Source organism: Mycetomoellerius zeteki, unplaced genomic scaffold, assembly GCF_001594055.1.
Source record: "Mycetomoellerius zeteki isolate Tzet28-1 unplaced genomic scaffold, Tzet1.0 scaffold122, whole genome shotgun sequence".
Classification (NCBI taxonomy): Eukaryota; Metazoa; Arthropoda; class Insecta; order Hymenoptera; family Formicidae; genus Mycetomoellerius; species Mycetomoellerius zeteki.
The window spans coordinates 1,416,912-1,437,434 of NW_017256147.1; the positions used below are offsets into that span (position 1 = coordinate 1,416,912).

The 20,523-nt window shown below is 35.0% G+C and overlaps 2 protein-coding genes across 4 annotated transcripts in view; one reads left to right on the forward strand and one right to left on the reverse strand.

Moving 5' to 3' along the window:
- Positions 1–20,523, forward strand: part of LOC108731252 (uncharacterized) — a 304,231-nt gene that overhangs the window by 68,056 nt on the left and 215,652 nt on the right. The gene's annotated exons all lie outside the window — the stretch shown is intronic.
- Positions 16,566–18,027, reverse strand: LOC108731253 (uncharacterized). Its single transcript, XM_018461485.1, has 2 exons — positions 17,940–18,027; positions 16,566–17,374 (listed from the first exon to the last, which is right to left on the reverse strand). The coding sequence occupies exon 2, from the start codon at positions 17,372–17,374 to the stop codon at positions 16,730–16,732; it is 645 nt and encodes a 214-aa protein (XP_018316987.1). The 5' UTR covers positions 17,940–18,027; the 3' UTR covers positions 16,566–16,729.

Genomic DNA, 20,523 nt, shown 5'->3' on the forward strand with positions numbered 1-20,523 from the left:
CCCCCCCCATTTTTTTTATTGCTGCTAAACGGTTGGAGCAACAAAATTCGCTCTAGAGCAACGAATTAGCAACAAAAGAGCACTAAATTTTTGACCTATCGCGAATTTGATTTTCGATGGTGGGGGGTCCAGGTTAATGGGGGTTAGGAAATTCCTTTTATTTCCGTTCGGGTATTAATAAAAATTAATAATTGGTACTGCTGAATTAAGTTTCGGCAGCTGAAATTAGATCTCTCTGCAATTAGGAGAAAGTGCACGACTTTTGATATACTTGGTACATACGTAAACACGTGCGGAGTTTTCTTACTGCTGAAATGATCGTTACAAGCGTATACGTATCAACTTTCCAGCCGGACATTCGCGCTCGGATATTAATTGAACGATTGCCACCCTTGGCTACTCATTATACGCGCTTTAATTCGCACGGAGCCGGCTCGGCAAGACGCCGCGTCGTATTCGTATTCCGGCCGAATGGTTGTCGTTCTCGTTTGCTTGCCGAGACTCGCGCACGAGCGCAGAACGGCGCGAGCCGAGCGGGAGACCCGCGCGGAAACCCATTACACGCCTTGTAATAAGCACTTTAATGTGCCGCCATGCCACGCGCACGTTCAGGAAGATTTTCATACGTCGAGAGATAAAACATAATGCGGTAGTAAAGCTGAGATCATCAGTGAAGTAATTAGATCGATATTGCGGCATCTTTTTACTGCAGAGTGATAAATCCTTCTTCCTAACATCTCTAGAAGCTCCGGGTAATTTATCGTCTATTATATCTTGCCATTTAACGTGAGCGTAAGAAGAAACAAAGGCGGCAGTCATAAAGCAGTCGGTATTGTGATCGAGCGTATATAGAAAAATTGCGGAAAATCAAATAAGTAGCGGTAATTGATCTGTCGTTTTTGTCAGAGCGATAGATGGGGAAGCTGCAAGTAGCGAGGAATACGCGAAGTGAATACCTAAGAACGGCGCTCACAGTGAAAGCGTAGCAGTAGTTCCCGTTCTGATTGATTGTCAAGGAGATTGAGTATCTCGGATTTATCTTGTGTATGCGCGAACGACGCCGCGTAATGACGCGGGCGCGTTGCAGCACGTGTACGAGCGAAATTATTCGCGCCGCGTATGTACATGATTATGCTTTATCGTGCGAAAATCAGCTTTATCGACGACCTGTCGGATTTCCCATTAATGTCTGTTTCCCGACGGAAGGCAGGTATACCATTACCGTGACGCCAGGGTGACAATGTCCGATAGAGTACCTTCCATGTACGACATTCATACATAAAATACATATATGTATTTTCCTTCTTATCTACCCCCCATTGGGTTTTACTTCCTGTATATGGAAATGTTTTGTCTACCTGACGGAGACAATCTATTATCTATGTTGCGCAATTCGGGGCTAATTGGTCGAGGATTTATGCGGTATCGTGAATCCAAGTTCTCATGAATCCGGAAAGCACAACGAAAGTTGTAATTGGAGAAATAATGACCCAGTTGTGGGCGTGTGGAATCTATGGCTGTTGGTGGAGAAAGTGTAACATATATGCGTTGCCGACGCTGCCGCGCGATCGCCGGATGATTTCCACACGCTGGGAGATTTTCTACGTGTTCTCGCACTTGCTCGCACTCCGTGAGCCTCGATCGCGTCGGAACCGCGCTTTTCTCAGTGTATTTCCTCGCGTCGGGAGATAAATCAGTCGAAAAGCGAAACACGCCGCGCATTAAATTTCATTCCTAGCCCGATTTGATTTATGAAAATTAGTACCGATTTTTTCCTACGTTGAACGAATACACGTTGCACTCGCTGCACGCAACTCGAATCAATCTGCGTCGCGAACCTATTATTCAACGCTGCCGCGGTCATTGGCGGCACAAACGCGCCGCGATGTTGTGGCAACGTGACGGTACAATCCCGATGTTGTTTGCTTAATAAGAGGAAAATTTGTATTTTCCTTTGTACGAGCTTGATTTGTACGAGATTGATGAGATTGATTGTTTAGTGAAATAATTGTAATGTTTAATTGATTGCGTCATGTTTATTTGTTGTCGTTTCAACGTATATTCAAAGAAGATTACGTTGTATAATGGGAGATTTATAATTAACAATTTAAACCATGTTTGTAAACTTTGTCCATCTTTTTTCGAAAATGATTTTGAATAGAGCTTTAATAACAGCTCATTTTCGTCAAACGTTTCTTTTCCTACGAATGAGTGGAGCGTTTTCAGTATCATGGGATATATCTTATATTGGCATCCAGGCTATCTTTCACGGCTGAAACCAGTTTGTAGTATTATGAGCATCATTGTTTGCCTAGACCGGTCAGGCACACGTCAAGCAATATCAATATAACTCCCGCGGTACTATATTACCACTTCAGAGCTTCTATTCCTGTGAAAGTATTAAATTGCATGTTTATTCTAACAACAATCCACTGGCATAGGGACGATTGTGGAAACCTGAAAAAATATCACAGACGTAAAATTTCATCTGTAACCAGTTATTAAAGATATATTATAGCAATTTTTCAAGATAATTATAATTTTGTAATATTACATAATTATAATTATTTTGAGAATTATATTATGTAATATTTTAAATTATGTTACATAATAATCTAGAAAATTTTTCTATGAAAAATAATATTCATAAAAATGTTATTTAATGCGATAATTATTATATTGTTAATTTTGAATTGCAGTGATTAAACGTTATTTATTCACGAACAACAAAATATTATCAAATTTAAATTAAGTACAATTATGTAAGACCTTCCACAGACATATGTGTAGTCAAAACAGGGAGTGTAAAACGAAGTTGATAGCTTTAATTGTAATTATCTTTGTGCATATTAGTGGAACATATGAATACGATATAATGATAATCTGGATGAAACTTACGAATGAAAATAGAACGAATTTTAATTATAAGACCTTCGAGTGAGATTTATTAGATGGCAAAAGTAATTAAAAACTTTTTCGTAATCAAAATTCCCGCAGGGATGACTGATCCGCACAGTCATTTGGGCTTAGCAAACCCACGAACCCGAGCTCAATACATTGTGGACACTCGCATACATCCACATGTACATCTAAACATTGTATACAACCATGTTTCTTGTAATAATGAATCAAATAGTTAAAAAAGAAATTGCAATAAAATTTTATATCGTACAATTTCAATCTATACCTCGTACAATGGTAAAAGTTTTTTTATTATCTTTGCGATTATGCAAATTTTTTCCAAAACTGTTGCGACGTAAAATATTTTAAATTTATGATATTTTTTTAAAAATAAAACATAAGAAAAGGGACGGAATATTTATATTAAAAATTTGAACATGTTATAAAGCAAAATTTTTATCTTCCAGGATTATGTTATTACATCGTAAACTTATAGTAAATGTGAAATTACAATATGAAAATTATTTGATTTAGTATCAGTTGATCACTTTTTTTTATTTTTGTGTAGTCTGAATTAGCAGGGTATTAAGTTTATCAAAACAAATTAACAAGCAAGAGATTAGACGTGAGCTATATGAAAAAATATATGAGAAATCATAATAATTGTAACTGAGCTAAAGCCATAAAATTCGCGATAACAATATAATTTATAATTATTACGTTCTAATAAAATAATATTTTTAAAACCGATAATTATAATATATGTCAAATAATTTATTAATAACAGATTTTAGATCCATATTTAGTTATAATACTACGTTACAATTATTCTCCCTAATTGATCCTATTTTATACAACCTATCGGCAAGTTAAAGAGATTACTGAGCATATGTTGAATTTCGAGTAGTCAATTGTCATTGAATGAATAGCCCGAGGATGCTTTTGTAACTTAACAAGCAAGCATTTAGTCCACCTCATTGACTCCCGATTTCTCCTCGCGAAGAAGACTCTTCTCATCGATCTTCACTCATCGTATTGCAACACCAACTGTGTCATTATAGACCGAGCGGCACTCGCAAAGGCCGAATGTATCTCTCGCATAGCGCGTGAGACGCGAAAGGTGCGTACACGTGTATGTGCGTGCCGCTGTCGTTCAGTAATGGGTCGGGGTCGACGTTTAGGGCCTATCGACCGTGCGATTTCCGTTAAATCGGCAACTTGAATAGGCCATTTGTGCAGTCGCACAACAGGCACACGGTATGTTGGAGACTGCACTTACGGAGGACGAACGATGACGCGATTAACCTATTTACGTATCGATTGGCGAGGCCTTTTATTTGCTTCGTTCCGGTTGCAGCGCGTGTCATGCACCCGTAATTGTGAGAAAGAGGTTTAATTATTCACAATATATTCTCTGCAGGCGAAATACATATTTTAGATACTCTAGAACACAAGGAGTCAGTAACGAGAAAATATGTTAATTATTTTTTACTTTAATCCTCCAGAGCTGACTATTGGTGAGTCTATTGGACCCATCCAATATTATATTCTCATGTTACATCTGATTTGAATTATTGTTGTTAAAATAAACATAATATTCACACCCACACTTACTTTTTTAGACGAGTTATGTCATTTTCTTGAAATTCGTGCCCTTTACTCAACATAAATTAAACGGATTTTACAAATCCATCAAGTCAACTGTGTTACAGATGTCAACTCTGGAGAGTTAACACATTACCCTTTTTATTTTAAAGATAAGTTGAAACTTTAGGACGCATTTATGCTCTTATCTAGTATGTACCGAATTATTAATTCATACGTTCGATTAAATGAGTCAAGGTTACTGATATAGGTAACTTTGGAAGTTGTCTTTCGTTTAATGTATATAGTGATATTGTAATCAGGAAAATAAACGTTCAAATAAACAAGAAATAATTTTTACTCTCAACGGCGGACTGTAAGCGCCATTGTTCATCAGATGTTACTACGCGGATCAATAGTGATTCATAGCAATCTTATGTGTACGGTATACAATTTAATTTGCCCTGCTCGCACAGTATACACATATCTCGCAATATACGTAATATCGCACCTTGATATAAATTGCACGAGATTAGTACGGTGCGAGTCATACAGCGTATCGAGACTCATATTTCATGAGCGATTCGAGAATTTGCCATATGTTCGTTAATATATGTATATATCGTTACATGCGGGAAGTGGTTGGACGTTTAGCGCCGTTTCAACATTTCTGTAATCATTTTGCGCAAAGTGTGATTTTCCATGAGACTTTCACCTTCATTGCTGTATAATAATTTTATCATATTCCTGATCGAATGATTTTCGTATCACGCTTGTGGCGCCTCTCATTCATGAGTTCTCCGTAATTAACAAGAATAAATAATTGACATTAGTTTCAATTTATGATCATGATGAATGCATATTGACTTTCATTGATAGAGAATTTCATGAAAATTTAACAAATAAATTTAAATAGAGATGCAGAGTCAAAAAAGATAAAGAAACTAAGAGAATATCTTAAAAAAACTTAAGTTTTTTGTTTTTTTTAATTTGCACTATGAATACATTTTACTTTTATAAATAATTGATATACAATCAACATAAAACGTTTTACGTTTCGTTCTCATACGAATATATGTTTTATACGACCGGAAGTAGTGCGTTATAATCTTCTCTTTGTTTTACACAGCGTACCCAATTTATTCTGGTATTCGTTGCGAATTAGTCGAAAAGAGTTTTTGTCGGCAACACGCATCCGCCGCAACCGTAGCCACGCAACGGAAGTCGTTAGTACGGAAGACGGGGCGCGCGAAAAGCGGGACCCACATCTGTCCGCAAGACTTTTAATTGCATAATTTGCGGCATAACTTACGCGCCGGAGCGCCGTTTGCCGCTCGCGTTCGTTTTATTTTTCGAACGAGGAAGCTTATCTTTCGCTTCCACGTGCCTCGGGACTTGCGGCGGAGTAATTAAAAGTCCGCCGTCGTCAATCAGAGCCTCTTCTGCCCCCCTCGCTGTCGCCTAAGGGTGAGATAGAAAGGCGCGCCTCGCCTCGCCTCGCATCGCGCCGCGAAAGTTCGAAGTTTCTGCGAGCTTTCGCGCTCGCGAAAGTTTCCAAATGAACACTTTGCTGGACGAAGCTTACGGGGTGAATACCATTTAAAACGGTGCGAGCTTTTTGCATGGAGCACTGTTCTTTCATCAGGTTAATGTTCGCTGGGGAACGATGGTTAGCTTTTAAATAACGATTCGAATGAATAATCTCTCGGCAGCGATAATTTGATGACAGATTACGAGTTGAAGTTAATTTCAATTTATTTCATCGTTTACTTATTCCTCTTTGTTTTCTATATCATTGAAATAAAATTGACTCCTTGAGATGCTTGTATAAAAATGCATTAAAATTAGCAAATTAATAATAAAACTATAAAACTCTCTGGAGACAAAAATTACACAAATATTACATTATTTCGTTGGATACAAATTTAAGTAAGCAAATCGGTTCTTAACTTTTTAGAACTAATTTGAAACCGAGAGGTATATTATTATAAATGTAACCTCTATATGAAAATGTGTAGAAAATGATGGGATAAGTAAGTATCAACGTAAATATCGTGAGATAATAAATAATATATCTCCTTCAAGATCCACGATAACTCGCGATTTCAAATTACGCGTTCATCTCGGCGATTATAATACGGTCCATTAATGTGAAAATTGCAAAATACGATAAAGCAGACGGTGCACTATTAGCGAGGCAACTCTCTCTTTCTCACATTATGTAGTATCGGTGAAACGTATTTCCCTTCATAAATCGGTCTCCTCTAAAATTAAGTTTTATATGCGAGAAAGGTGCGCTCGTGCGTTAATATCGACAATATATATCGCGCATCTTGGGAACTGCTTTTTTCCAGCCATCAAACGCTTGTCAATAGCTAAAAGATATCGTATATATGTATATAAAATATTGAAAATAGTATAAACGTAAGTCATATTTATATCCTGTCTATATTTCTTTATAATATAAATCTAAATAGTGAAATCGCATTTACGGTACAACTAACTAATGAAAATATATTTATTGATAAATTATAAAGGAAAGATATATAGAGCTTTACTGTGTTGAAATTTCATGAATAATGTTTATTTTTTTATCAACTTTATTAAAATTTTTCTTGAAACTCTTCTACCGAAAAGTTTAATATTGGAAATTGAAAAATTGCGAGAAGCTTCTTTCCGATAAAAAGTTGGCCATAAATTTCTCGACGTATCTACTTGAAGTTTAAAATATTTCTCAGTCGTTTTGGCACATCCTTTACACATTGGTACGGCCATCAGGGAGGGATTCCGTTGCGACTGCGGAAAATGGAGGTAATCTTCTCGCGTCTTCTCCAGTGCACGTAGATTTTCACGACGGAAATGGATCCGCGGTGAGCGCGTTTAAAGTGCCCCGGCGCGGCTATTTGTCTTCGTTTTGCCACGTTCACGCACTGATAGGCGGTGCCATTAATCATATCGTAGTGGAACATATACACATATTATACACTGCAGCACGACTCGCGCATCCACTCGCTCGCGTCGATACGCGTTATTATTATATGCGCCGCTGAACGCGAGTGCTGACGCGCGATGGATTAATTGCGTATCACGTCGTCACGGCGATTATAATATCTCGATGCTGGTCGGCTCGCGCAGAGTCGGCCCCGGGCGATATTCTGGCAGTGAACGCGCGCGTTAGGCGAATAATAAATTTAATTCGTCGGCATGTTGTGCGATGATAACTGCCAAGCTATCGAACCCACCCTCGCCGTTTTCACTACACCACGAAAAATTGCACTGCGATTAGTCAATTGACGCGGCGACATGCTTCTCTGTCGCGTGCAACGCGATCCTTCGGCCGGAAAATCGATTCACTTTCGAATTAAGGCGCGATAACGAAGGCGTGTTTTGACGCGTGCGATAAGACGGCGGATATCGATTGTGTGTACTGCATCCGCCCACTTCAATGTACTCCGCCTTCTCTCTCTCTTTGCGTCTTTCCTCTATGTATGTAGATACACTGTTGATTTTATAACGATTTCTTTCCTATTAGATGTTTGTTTTGCGATTTCAGCCAATTCCATATTAAGTTATACCGAATCATTTTTCATTACATAAGGTAAATATACCAGTGGCCAGTTAATGGACATGGCCTAATTATTGGACGAAATAACAGAAATTTTAAATATTAAGCTTTTAATGATATACGACTCTAAATAAAGTTTTTTTTTATAAAAACTTAAGACGAATTTATTTAGAGTCGTACATATCATTAAAAGTTTAATATTTAAAATTTTTATTATTTTGTCCAATAATTAGGTCGTGTCTACTAACTGATACATTTATCAATCAGTTTTGAATTGCTTACAATTAAAAAATATTAACTATATACATATATCAAACAAGGAACTGATACTTATATTAGTTAAATCTCTTTTAACATTTGATTTTATATAATTTATTATTACAATATGTAATATTTTTCATTTTTTCGTTATTTTATTTTTTGTATAAAAAAATTATTAGTGATAATTTCTTAATCGCATGTAACGTATTTCTGCATTAAGGAGAAGCATCTGCATTTTGAAGTGACCGAATTATTGATATTGCAGGTTAAAAGTTTTCCGATTTGCACTGAGAGAAAAATGTCGTATTGCGAAGCAAATGTTACTTACATTTAACATTTTTTTCGATATATATTAGTATTATGAAAAAGTTTGATTGTAAAGATGAAGTATACATTCCAGTGAAATATATGTCATTAATTGTAAAAAATAAAAAAATATAGATGGCTTATTTGCTAGGAATAAAATTTCCTTTTGTATGTAAATAAAGATTTATTTTAGTGAAATAAATATATTTCTCACAAATAAATTTTTGGGTGTCTTTCTCAGTGTGGCTGTATAGAGATTGCAAAATCCTTTTGCATAATTAAAATATGCACAGAAAAAGGTGTATAAGATGATTTATCGAGAAAATTGAAAAAGGTTAAAAAATTGCAGTGCTATTAAATTTTTCGGTTTCCTTGTTAAATCAATCACGTCTCACTTTTTTGCGCGTATTTGAATTGTAAGAAGATTTTGCACTACCGCCAAAATTCGGGAAACTTTTTAATTTGTAATGTCAATTCTTAAGAATTTATTAATTTATACTCTTGATTGGTCTCTTTGTGATTAGAGCGAACCAAATGTTTCTTACCGTGAAAGAGAATATAACTTTACGGGTGTTTGCTTTTGTTTACGAAAGGCTTAGCCGTGAGCCGGCTTATGCTCTAACGAGAACGTATCGCCCGTAAAGTCACGTAGTAAAGAAGTGGCAGCCGTTTAGCAATTGCTCGAAGTTCACGGTTCCATGGCAATCGATACTACGCGCGGCGTTGCTAAAACAACCGTGGCGCACGTTCGGGTCGTCGCACCTTCCGGTCTTAGGCCCTCTTCCTACTCTGGCTCCCTTCGTGTTGGATAATGGATGAGACCCGATATTTACATATTTTTCCATGTTCGTGCCGTAGAGACGGGTAGGTCAGGCGAGGCACAGCCTAGCACAAAGTTGCACCGAACTTACCTCTGTCTATTCATCTATTCCGGTTTACTCCATATCATTTGGTGCATCATAAAGGCAGGAAGTTTTGACGTGTGTCGCTATGCGTTTAAAATTAGGACAACTCGAAATCAGAGTTGTTTATAGCGACGTAAAAAATTTTATTCTTTATCTTTAGCGTTTGCATTAGCTAATTTTGCATATGGCACTATTCCATATTTATTTTTGGTAAATGTCTAAAATGTATTTTATTAGAGGCATTTTGAGTTATTTATGGAACCTAAGCTACGTCTTTTACGGCCGCTGTCTTAAATGACCTTGTAAATCTTTCGGTCTATAACCAAGATTCTTTCCCACAGTAAAGCGTTGTTATGTATGTTGTTACATACAAGACAAATTTATTATATTTTGATCAATAGGTTTAATTTATATAGTTTTATAGTTGAAAATTTTCTTAAATTTCTTTGCTTGCGAATAATTCTAGCTTGTCATATTTTTATAACTATATTTTTATCTTATATAAAATATCTAAATCTGTGTCTGTGGGATTTAATTAAAAAAAATTAATTATCAGACTTTCGAGCTGCTGTATTTAAATATTATTCTTTCCTTTTTTAAATAAAATCGTAATGTGATGTTATTAATGTTTTATTTTTATTGAAGAATTTTAAGCATAGATTTTTATTTCTTTAATTTGAAAAACGCCGGATAAATTCATGTTTTATTAGTCTTTTGGTCCGTCTATATATTCTCTGGGGTCTTTTATACTGCATTAAGTACCAAAAGCTTGTGCACGATAGGCTGGAATGTTGATTTCATTGTTCTTTCTCCTCTCTATCATGAAAGCGGAGGTAATCTACGTCAGACCGGAATAATGGAAAATTGTTCCGGCTACCCGAGCTCCGCCGGGGTGTTCCTAAAGCCTCCGGCATCCGTTATGTAGCAGAAGAACAAGGTTAGGCTGGGCGACCGTCTGCTGTCCTGGCGACGGGGTGAACGGAGGTTACTACCCTTGCAGACGCGGGCGTACTCCGAGGCTATTTTTCACGGTCGCCTCTCACCACTTTCTCCATTACTGGTTTTCCAACACTTCTTTTTGCTACTTGCCGCCGCATTTCCGGCGGCGACGTGTTCTCAAAGATGAAGGACGAAAGATACTCTGTTAACACTTACGCTATTCAGCGTCCATCTTATCTAAAGTAGTCTCTACACAATAAATCTTAGACTTTTTTTCGCAATATTATATTGTGTGAACTGGTAAAAGCACTCAATTAGCATTTTATTTTTCATCTTTATTAGTGGACATTTATCTTTTAAATTAAAATTACATTTATCTTTTTAATGTAATTAATCTTCAGTCTTTATGTCAAATTTTACATTAAATATGTACAATTTAAAGAATATATGCTTCGCTCCTATTTCTACTATGATTTATTTTTAAAAACGATTAGGGTTGTTGATAAGAGAAATATGATATGAAATTATCTTAATTAAAATAAAACAAACTTTTTTTATGTTATATGCATGTGAAAATACATTGATAGAATTATTGTGCTGAATTAGAACAATAATAATAAAAAAATAAGAAGATCAACTTAACTTGCCAATTGCATTTGAATGCTAAAATTACATAGAAAATTTGACTATATAAAAATCTTGTTTGTATCAATACTGAAATATCGATTGAAATATCGATTAACGATTGCTGATTGCTATTTAATGATTAATACTCGGCGCATAAATGCGGTGCCTCTATTCAAGCGGAAAGTTTCAAGTTTCCTCACGGATGGTGGCAGGGATGTCTTGGCCAATACGGAAGAGGGTATCAGTAAACACAGAGAGAAATACGGCATATTGCCATCGTTTGATAATTATTCCGGTATCGAGTGTCACGCTTTTATCTGCTTCCTCTCTGATATTTCGTCTTCGCCGGTATTTCGCCATAAAAATTCTGCGAGGGCCATCTTTCCAGTTCGTTCGCATTGGCGAGGGCAATGCTCGATAATGTATTCAATCAATATAAAATCTCCTTTTTTAGATTCCAGAAACGATGCGTTATTACAATTGTAATGAAAGCAATAATGGTTTGTGATAGATAAGTCTGACGGTTAGATTAGATTCATATTGAAAGTTTTTCTTTGATAGTCCTATCAATCGATATCGCTTTCATGCTATTTCTTTTCTGAGACCCCGAGAAGACGAAAAATATCGAGGACGAAAAATACCTTCCGATTACTTTGCCTCCGATATTTATTTCATGAAAGACGTCTGCTCCGATAATCGCACACATGGAAAGGAAAAAGTTAATACATGGATTTCACTTGTAATAAAAAATATGTTTCATAATATTGTTCCCATATTGGATACCTCCCTGATAATTATTCTGTCTGTACGATATTTCAAGATTGTATCTTTGGTAATAAGCGCAAGGAACAGAAACAAAATCATCCTTCCGATGTACTTGTAACGAAACCAATTTCGACTAATGCGTTGTTACCATATCCAGCATTGTGCTTTCCATCATTTCACGACTGATATTTTGAGACAGAGGTACATTTACAAATGTCCGAGTTCGAAAAAGAACGAAACAGCTCTAATTAAAACATTCCATTTAGCGAACTTTCATGAAATTCTTCATTGTTATTTAGTATAAAATATTTAATATAAAATACATATATATATTTTTTGTATCTAAACCGCGACAGGAAAAAATTTTTAATAAACTTTGAATATAATTAAATTTTTAACTGTTTAATTAGCAGTCTACAATATTTAAGGATTAAAAAAATTCCTCATTAATTTCATATCAACTAATGCACACAGAGTATTTAATATAAAATAACTTTTTGTATAATTCTCTCTTTAAATCACGACAGGAAAAAATTTTTAATGAATTTTATTTTACTCTTCGAATGTAACTAAATTTTTAATTTTTTAATTAATATATTCAATGTTATTATTTAACGATAAAAAACACATTTCTAATAATTTCATATTGATTTATAAATGCGTACAATATTAATTATATTTTAAGAAAAATTTTCGCATTTCTCAAATAATATAAATAAATTTACGAAAAATTTTAAATAGAAATTATAAGTAAAATTTGCACTGGGATTCAGAAAGCCATTGTGATTGCTTTCTGATTCTGTTTCTGTAAGAGAAAAATTCTGATGGATCCATGGACGTTTTCTTTTTTGATAAACTCGTGGCGAGACGAAAATTCATCTCAGTTTTGGGTCCATCCCGAGCGAAAGCTGTGTGCGCACCCCGGATCCATCGTCGGCTGGGTGCACGTCGATGCCAGGCCACGGGGAAACCGGTGTTGTGTATGTCACCGAAAGAGATGGTGGTGGGGGCCGGCCGGCCGGTGGTTCTTCATGGTGGGGGACCGCAGCCAGGGTTTCCGACCGCGTCGGCGGCGCTTAAGCCTCCGACGCGGGGGCATTGCCGTCGTGGCCGCGGTACGATCCGATCCGGCTGCTCTCTCAGTGCGCGCTGCTCTTTCTGCCGCACGTGTCGACGGTCTTCGTGCCGAAGGATTTTTTTTTTCATTTCTTTTTGCCTGCCCTTTCCTGCGCGAGAGATAACCGCGTGGCGATATTAGTCGCGCAGATCCCCGCGATCTTTGCAATTCTTCAGTGCTACGAGTGCGATGATAATGATGGACTCATGAGAGATAGTGTGCGCGTGTGGTGATCTGAGGAAAAACGCTTCTCTCATCGTTCGCGACCATCGCAATTATGCGCTGACGAATAAAGGGTGGTTCCCAAAAGGGAAAATCTTAAGGGGTTTACATCGTTATGACACGCGATCGCGCGTGAGGAGTCGATGTAGCGTGCGAGAGGAACGACGTAGAACTGAACATTCCCTTTTTTTCATTCGAGTTGCACGTAAGTCGCGCAAGGATTTTAATATGTATATCGAGGGTACGCCTAGCGCGTGGTAGTGCGTCGGTGTTTTCGGAGCACGGTGGTTCATTCACAACGGATAATGAATGAAGGACGATCGGCTTCGTGTTAGCGAAGGCAAAACAGTTTTGTCGTAGGTCAGTCCGCTGTAAACGAGCGCTGTCACTCCGCTTCATCGTTTGACGCACGGCCTTCGATTGATCGGGATGCCTCGTCCATTTCGCGCCGGATATTGAACGAAGTTAAATCGGAACGCGTGATAACAAGATCGCGAAAATTTGACGGGATCGTCAGATCCTTCCGTTTTGATTGAGTTTTAAAAAAAAAAACGGTTTAAAAAAACGTTTGTGTCTCCTCCGATTATCTGACCGGTGTCATTTTATCACTGCCGTTCTATTCAGTGCTAGTTACAAATCATCTGGCGTGTGAGACTGCATTATTTACGTCTTACGTGCACGATGTACACTATTCGAGATTGAACCTCGTGACTAGCATCCTCGTGACAAGTGTCAATTGTACGTTGTGAATGAGACTCGGCTTGCCTATAGTTTATTCCTAAGTGCTACGAGCAATGCGTAGCTTATAAGTTCTGTCGCTTATAAGTGCCACGTTGAGTACGCGGAGCTATTACTGGGATTATAAAAGCGTTTCTCACGTCTAGGTAAGAATTAACGAGTGTTTAATACTTATTATGCATGTAATATCAGTAACCTTAAATAACCAAAATAGCAAAAATATGTAACAGATGTATTGTACTTTTAAATGAACACGCATTAAGTAAATATCTACTTAAATACCGTTTTTTTATTATTTTATTAAAATCATATACTAAAGAATAAAAATTAGCTTATAAAGACACGATTTTTATTCGATTTTTTTTCGCAGATATCGTCTTATTATTATTTTACATGCACAATATATCTTATACAACACAATATATTTTATAATTTAAATGATAATTAATGTCTATATTAAAAGATGAGGATTAAATTTTAACGTTGTAAAGATTTAATGTTGTAAAGAGTTATAAAGAATAATTTCCTTGAGAAAACGTTTACTACACTGTTTATTTACTTCCAACATGAACATTCGTTTATGCGCAATGCCTCATACTGTTCTCACCTAATGAAAATTGTAAAGGAATAAGATACATTATTAAACCGAACAGATAGTATTGTCATTGAATTTTAAGGACTCGGCTGCACCGACAGGTTGAGTTAAATAAGCCCTGCTTTTCAATTTCCGTCCCTTTCATGATTAAAATATCACTGATAATGTATATAAAAGGGAAAATATAATTGTGCAAAATGGCGTGAATATTGCTGGTACAATCGTTAATTCAAATCAACTTTAATAGGATTTTCCAACTGATGTGTACCACAAAGGGTCCCCAAGTGTGCCGTGAAAATTGTAGAGAAGATAAAAACAAGCGAAAAAATTTAGAAATAAGTTAGAAAGCGAAAATTATCTAAATTATATTGTGTTTAATATAACACTACTCTAACTTAACCAAAGCGATATCATCACTGCAGTAGAATCATTATTAAAACGATAAAATAAAAAATAAAAATGTTAGAATTTTACTGTTTATTTCTGAATCTCATGTTAGCGGCGTGTACATCTATTGGTGTACCTCGAGAAATTTAACTTATTTAATGTGCTGCGAAAATGGTTAAAAAATGCTGACTTAAATAAATACTGTATGTAGTACAATCAAGTGATAAATTTCTTTTTGCTGCATTAGTTCTGTATATATCTTTATCCACATGAAATTATTTTATTATTTTGACAAATATATAAGCAAATGCGTTCTTTAGATCCACCCTCAATGAATATCACTCATTTCTATCGCAAAGTAGCGGTTGTGCGAGAAAGTCGATCATCGTTCTTGCAGTTTGAGCACACGCACGATCCGCGGAGAGTATACCTCCCGCGGCATCTCGCCAACCTCTTTCAACACGGTTAAATATTAGCGGGAAAGACCGGTGCGCTACTATAAATTCTAGCCACACGACACGCCAGCGCGCGCCGGCTCGTAAATCGGCCCCGCGCGACATGTATACTTCCAGGCATCATTAATTAAAAGCCACGCTCGTTGCCTAGCATCCTCTTGTCTCTTTCTTGAAGATCGGCAGTTCCGTGGCATTTTTGTGAGATATTTAAACTTAGATTTGCTAGTATTTATCCATGTAATGTAAGATTCTTGAGATTGGTCATGTAATATTTTCAGAAGCGAGAGAGCTACTGGCGATTAACCAGCGACAATTTTTTTCCTTTTTACGTAATATTTATCTTTTGTAAATGTTAGTGGCTGTCTTCGAGTTTTGTTTGACATATACTGCGAGATTAACATTAAAGTTATTATATATATATTACTAAATTATATATTACTAATTAGTTGTTAGCGGTGGTTACGGTTTTTTATTTACATATTTTACTTACTGATTAACATGTTTTTCATAATCGTTTACCTTCAATAGTTAATCTTTATAAATAACAGAATGTATATATTTTTTTTATTAATATGTTAACGTGTTTAATTATTTCGACAACATTAAACAAACATAGATTTTTGCCTGGTTATATTGATTTCACAATCAATTAAATTAAATTGATTATATTTTAAATAGATTAACGCAAATTCGATCAATACTGCTATAATAAATAAGAACTTAATAATATATTTGCAATTTTTTTCTATGATAAATTATGCAAAGTGCGAATTAGTGAGTATTTAATTATTAATATGACATTTGTCGCTGCATCAAACGTCATATATTACAGTTATTGTTTTTAAATGCAATCTGTATTTGGAAATTAAAAAAAATATCTTTTTTCTAATATTATATGGGCAAGAGCAAAAGGCGGATAATTGTGCAAGAGAGGGAGAAAAGGACTCGTCCCAACCTTCCATTCACGACGTTACGATCACGCGAAAACAAGTTTGGCAAGTCGGTTGCTTGAGCATAATCTTGGCTTATCTTGGTTTGGCCTGATCGGTCGAGAACGATTCGGAGCAATGTGAAAAAATACATCGCATGGTATGAATGGTCGAGTTTTTATTTGATCCGATCTATTCTTCAATCATACAGTAAATCAAGAAAAATTATAAGGAATAGGGACTCTGGGAGCTCCATTAAAAAAAAAATGTAATGCAATACGAGATTTTTATTTATTACTTTGCACAAGTGAAGCATATAACATTACGTAACCGGATAGTTCTTAACATTTATGAGATAGTAATTTTGAAAATACTATTGACATAATTGTGATAACAAAAAATTACTTCATTGTAGCGCTGATGTTCCTGATAATTAGTAAACGGGAACTTTAATGCCCCAGAGAGTCTCAAACACTTCCTTGATGGCTATGAGATCAATGCCTTCATTCCTAGCATGTGTCAAGAGCTCCTGGAATTTAACATGAGCGTATACCTTGTTGACGATTTGCTGGAAATTCTCGGATTTCAATTGTGTGATGAACTCGGCGAATGCCTTAGAGTCCGTCAGTTTCTTCTCGTACAAATCCTTAAGCTGTTGTCGAGGCAAAACGTTCAAAATGTCTTGAATAAATCCCTTAATTCCACCGGTAATGTATGTGCTGACGATATATGAGGGCGCGGTAAGAGGGGGGAGCTTGAGAGCGGAGTTCAATTGGTTCACCATCTTGTAAATGTCGATACCGGCATTATGGACGTAATCCATTAAAATTTTAATCTCAGGCAGATCTTCTACGTCTTTGACCAGCTGTTTAAATCCTTCAGATCGGAAGTATTCGATCATTCTCTGGAAGTCTTTATCCTCGGTGAAGTATTGAAGAGTGATTTGGACTACTTTCTCGACGGGTACGAGGTCTATGAAATCTTGGATGTCATGACGGAGTTCACCTTTGCCGAAATTGGGGATCTCAAAGGCGGAGGCTGTAGCCACGAGGGCTAACAGTGCTAATGCGAATTTCATCTGTAAAAATAAATAATTTTGTTGAGATTATTGATGCATTTGAAAATTACATTATATTTACATATTATATATGCAATGTATGTATATAATATAATATAATGTATTGTAATTTATATAATCTTATATTTATTATATTTTATACGATTATATATGAAATATATGTTTAAATATACCAAATTTATACAAAAATTATATTAATACAACAGAACTCTTAATATGACATTTCTAGTGCATCGATAAATATTGGTTGAATCAATTATTTCGGTTTTGTGTAATTTTTTATAGAAAAAGATTACAAATACTATTCAACTTTTATTATACATACCATTGAAAAGCGGTAAAATATTTAAAAAATTATAGTCATTTACTTATAATTTTTTTATTTTTATCTTTTTGGTTTATGTTTGAGAACCATGCTTTTGATAACAGTTTTATTTATTTTTAAAAGTGACAGGAAGTAAATGATTTATCATATTGCTTAATTTTTATTTTTATGTGCAATTTAATATTTAAATTCAAAATGTTTAATTTGATCTATTAATAATCATAGTCTATTGATACTTACCTTTGAAATGTTGCCAATAGCACTTCTACTTGTGATCTCGCAATTGATGCTTGACAATTTTTGCCGCTGTCTTTTATACACGAAACTAGATCTTATTTGTCCAATCTGTAATGATAAGATTATCTGCGAGTACTTTGAAGACAAAACACTTTTAAGATTATTCTGAAAAATTACATAATGATTTTAGATTACGCTGTCAGCTTTATAAGGGATTATTAATTTCATAAGCTGCACGTGCGAAATGATTACCGTATAAATAATGCTAAGAATACTTGACTAATGTTCGAAAGAATGGCAATTAATATATCACATCCGATTTATTATGATAAATCAACAAGATATATTTAGTATTTTTAATATTATTTTAGTTTTATTATTTTGTAGATTTTAAAATTTTATTTAAAATCTCGCTTCTAAATGAAAAGAAAATTTTCCTTAAAGTAAGTAGAAAATAATGATTGGATTTATAATGTAGAGGATATATATAAAAGAATAAAAAAAAATAAATAATTGATATTAGTCTAGAAATAAAGATAGAATCTCTTTATATTTTTATACTTTCGTAACATTTTCTATCCAATAATTAAATATATTAAAACATATGCACACATTTCTTTATATGTGATATAGAATTAATTTTACATACATTTTTTTTACATATTTTGCATAAAGATTGCACAAATATTGATAAAATCAATTTGTACTTATCTTGTGGATCGATAACGTGCAGGTGTGTTATCGAGCGAAATTAACCATTGCCCCTGTCTCATTGCCCCTGTCTCATTGCCCCTGTCACAAGTGAGCATTAAAAATTTCCGCTAAATCAAGTATTTAATCCCAAATAATATCGTGTCTCGTTCAAAGCTTTGCTATTTGTGAGAAATATTTATTTATTTTACCGAAGTCCATATTCTTGAAATATCTTTTTCCGTTTTCATCGATCATTGTATTTTTTTATAGCGAGTGCCCTATAAGCGATATTTTTTCTTTTTTTAATTCTCTCGCATTATTATGTTGCGTTATTCGCCACGAACTATTATTGCATTACTAGTGTTTCTGTTTTGTGCTTTACATACATCTATTCGTATACTATTAATCGATTGAAATCTGCTTTAAGACCTATCGTTATTCTTTCTCCATTTGTTCCGTTACACTATCCGCGATTCGATTCGAAATTCATAGAAATACGAAGCCTATCATTTGATGAAAATAACGAGATTTATCTTCATAAATCTTTTGAACCTTTCTTCAATAATAAATTCGCTGCTTGAAAAAGACCCATTTTAAGTCGAATCGTTTCCGATCTTTTGCGAAAATCAAGATTGGTGCTCCTAAAAGAAAATTCACAGAATAATACTCAAGCTAGCAATAATTTGCAAGCGTGAGAAAATGCCCCTTGTGCGTCATCGCGATGAGGAAATGGTCTTGCCTATTCCTTAATCGTGCCTTGATCATGTAGACTCGATGTTCGATCTCACGCCTCGTCGATCGTCGATTTTAGATGCTTTAGTTCCGCTTTCATTATCGCTGCCGGGCGTGAACACGTGTTTCGTCAAATAGAATAAGTGGAATAATGTAATTCCCGTCATAAAAGCAATTTTTTGGCGATTAAGTCAGGATTCATAAAGTCTCTTTTTTCATTCCTGCACTTTCTGAACTGATGCACACAATGCAATAAGTTGAAGTGAAACAAACATATATTTGTTTCACTTTAGCGTATTGCACCTCTTAAAGAGTGCAGCAATAAAAAACAGATCTATAACTTGTTTTGATTCCAAAGGAACAATTGCGTTAATAAATCATATGTTGTATTATATCAATTTAATCATATTCTTGAATTATATTAAAATTTTTATTCATCGAAAGAAACAATTGATACTTTTATCATTAAATGCATTTAGCACGTATTCCAAAAAGTTATTTTTGTGAAGTTCTTTATCTGTTGCATATCCATATCTGTAATCCATGTGATCATTAATCTTATCAAAAATTAAGTCCATAATACTTGTAATCTATACTTAAGTGTTTTTTGCGTTGCTAGATGATGTCCATATCGTGTCAGTGTCACGAATCGCTTATGCGAGAGATCTCCTGTGTTTTGTACGTTATTTACGCGTTGTCGATTGAGTAATCACACGCTTATTTTCTGCTTTTTCGTGAATTTCTTTGCGTATTCTCGCTTTGATCGTTATTAAATATCATTAATACAATTTATTGTTTCATCGTGCATCAGTGTCGCAGTTAATTTGAACGGATAGGCTATCGATGTATACTCGTTTTCTATTTATTGACCATTTATACCGATCTCGTTTACCTGAAGTTTTGATCAATTACTAAGATGAATAATATATTTAATATTAAAAAATCGATATAATTTTAGTGAATTCAAGCTTTGCGATACTTCGAACAATTTATATAGTAGTATTGTTATACAGTGATACAATATAATATTATATAATAGTCTATAGTTTTATCGTGTGAGATTAAAGAAAAATTTAAAATTAAAATCAGGAAATATTTGAAGTGATCTTTGATTTTGAACGAAATATTCGAAATATTTCATTTATTATAAACGTCTCGTCGA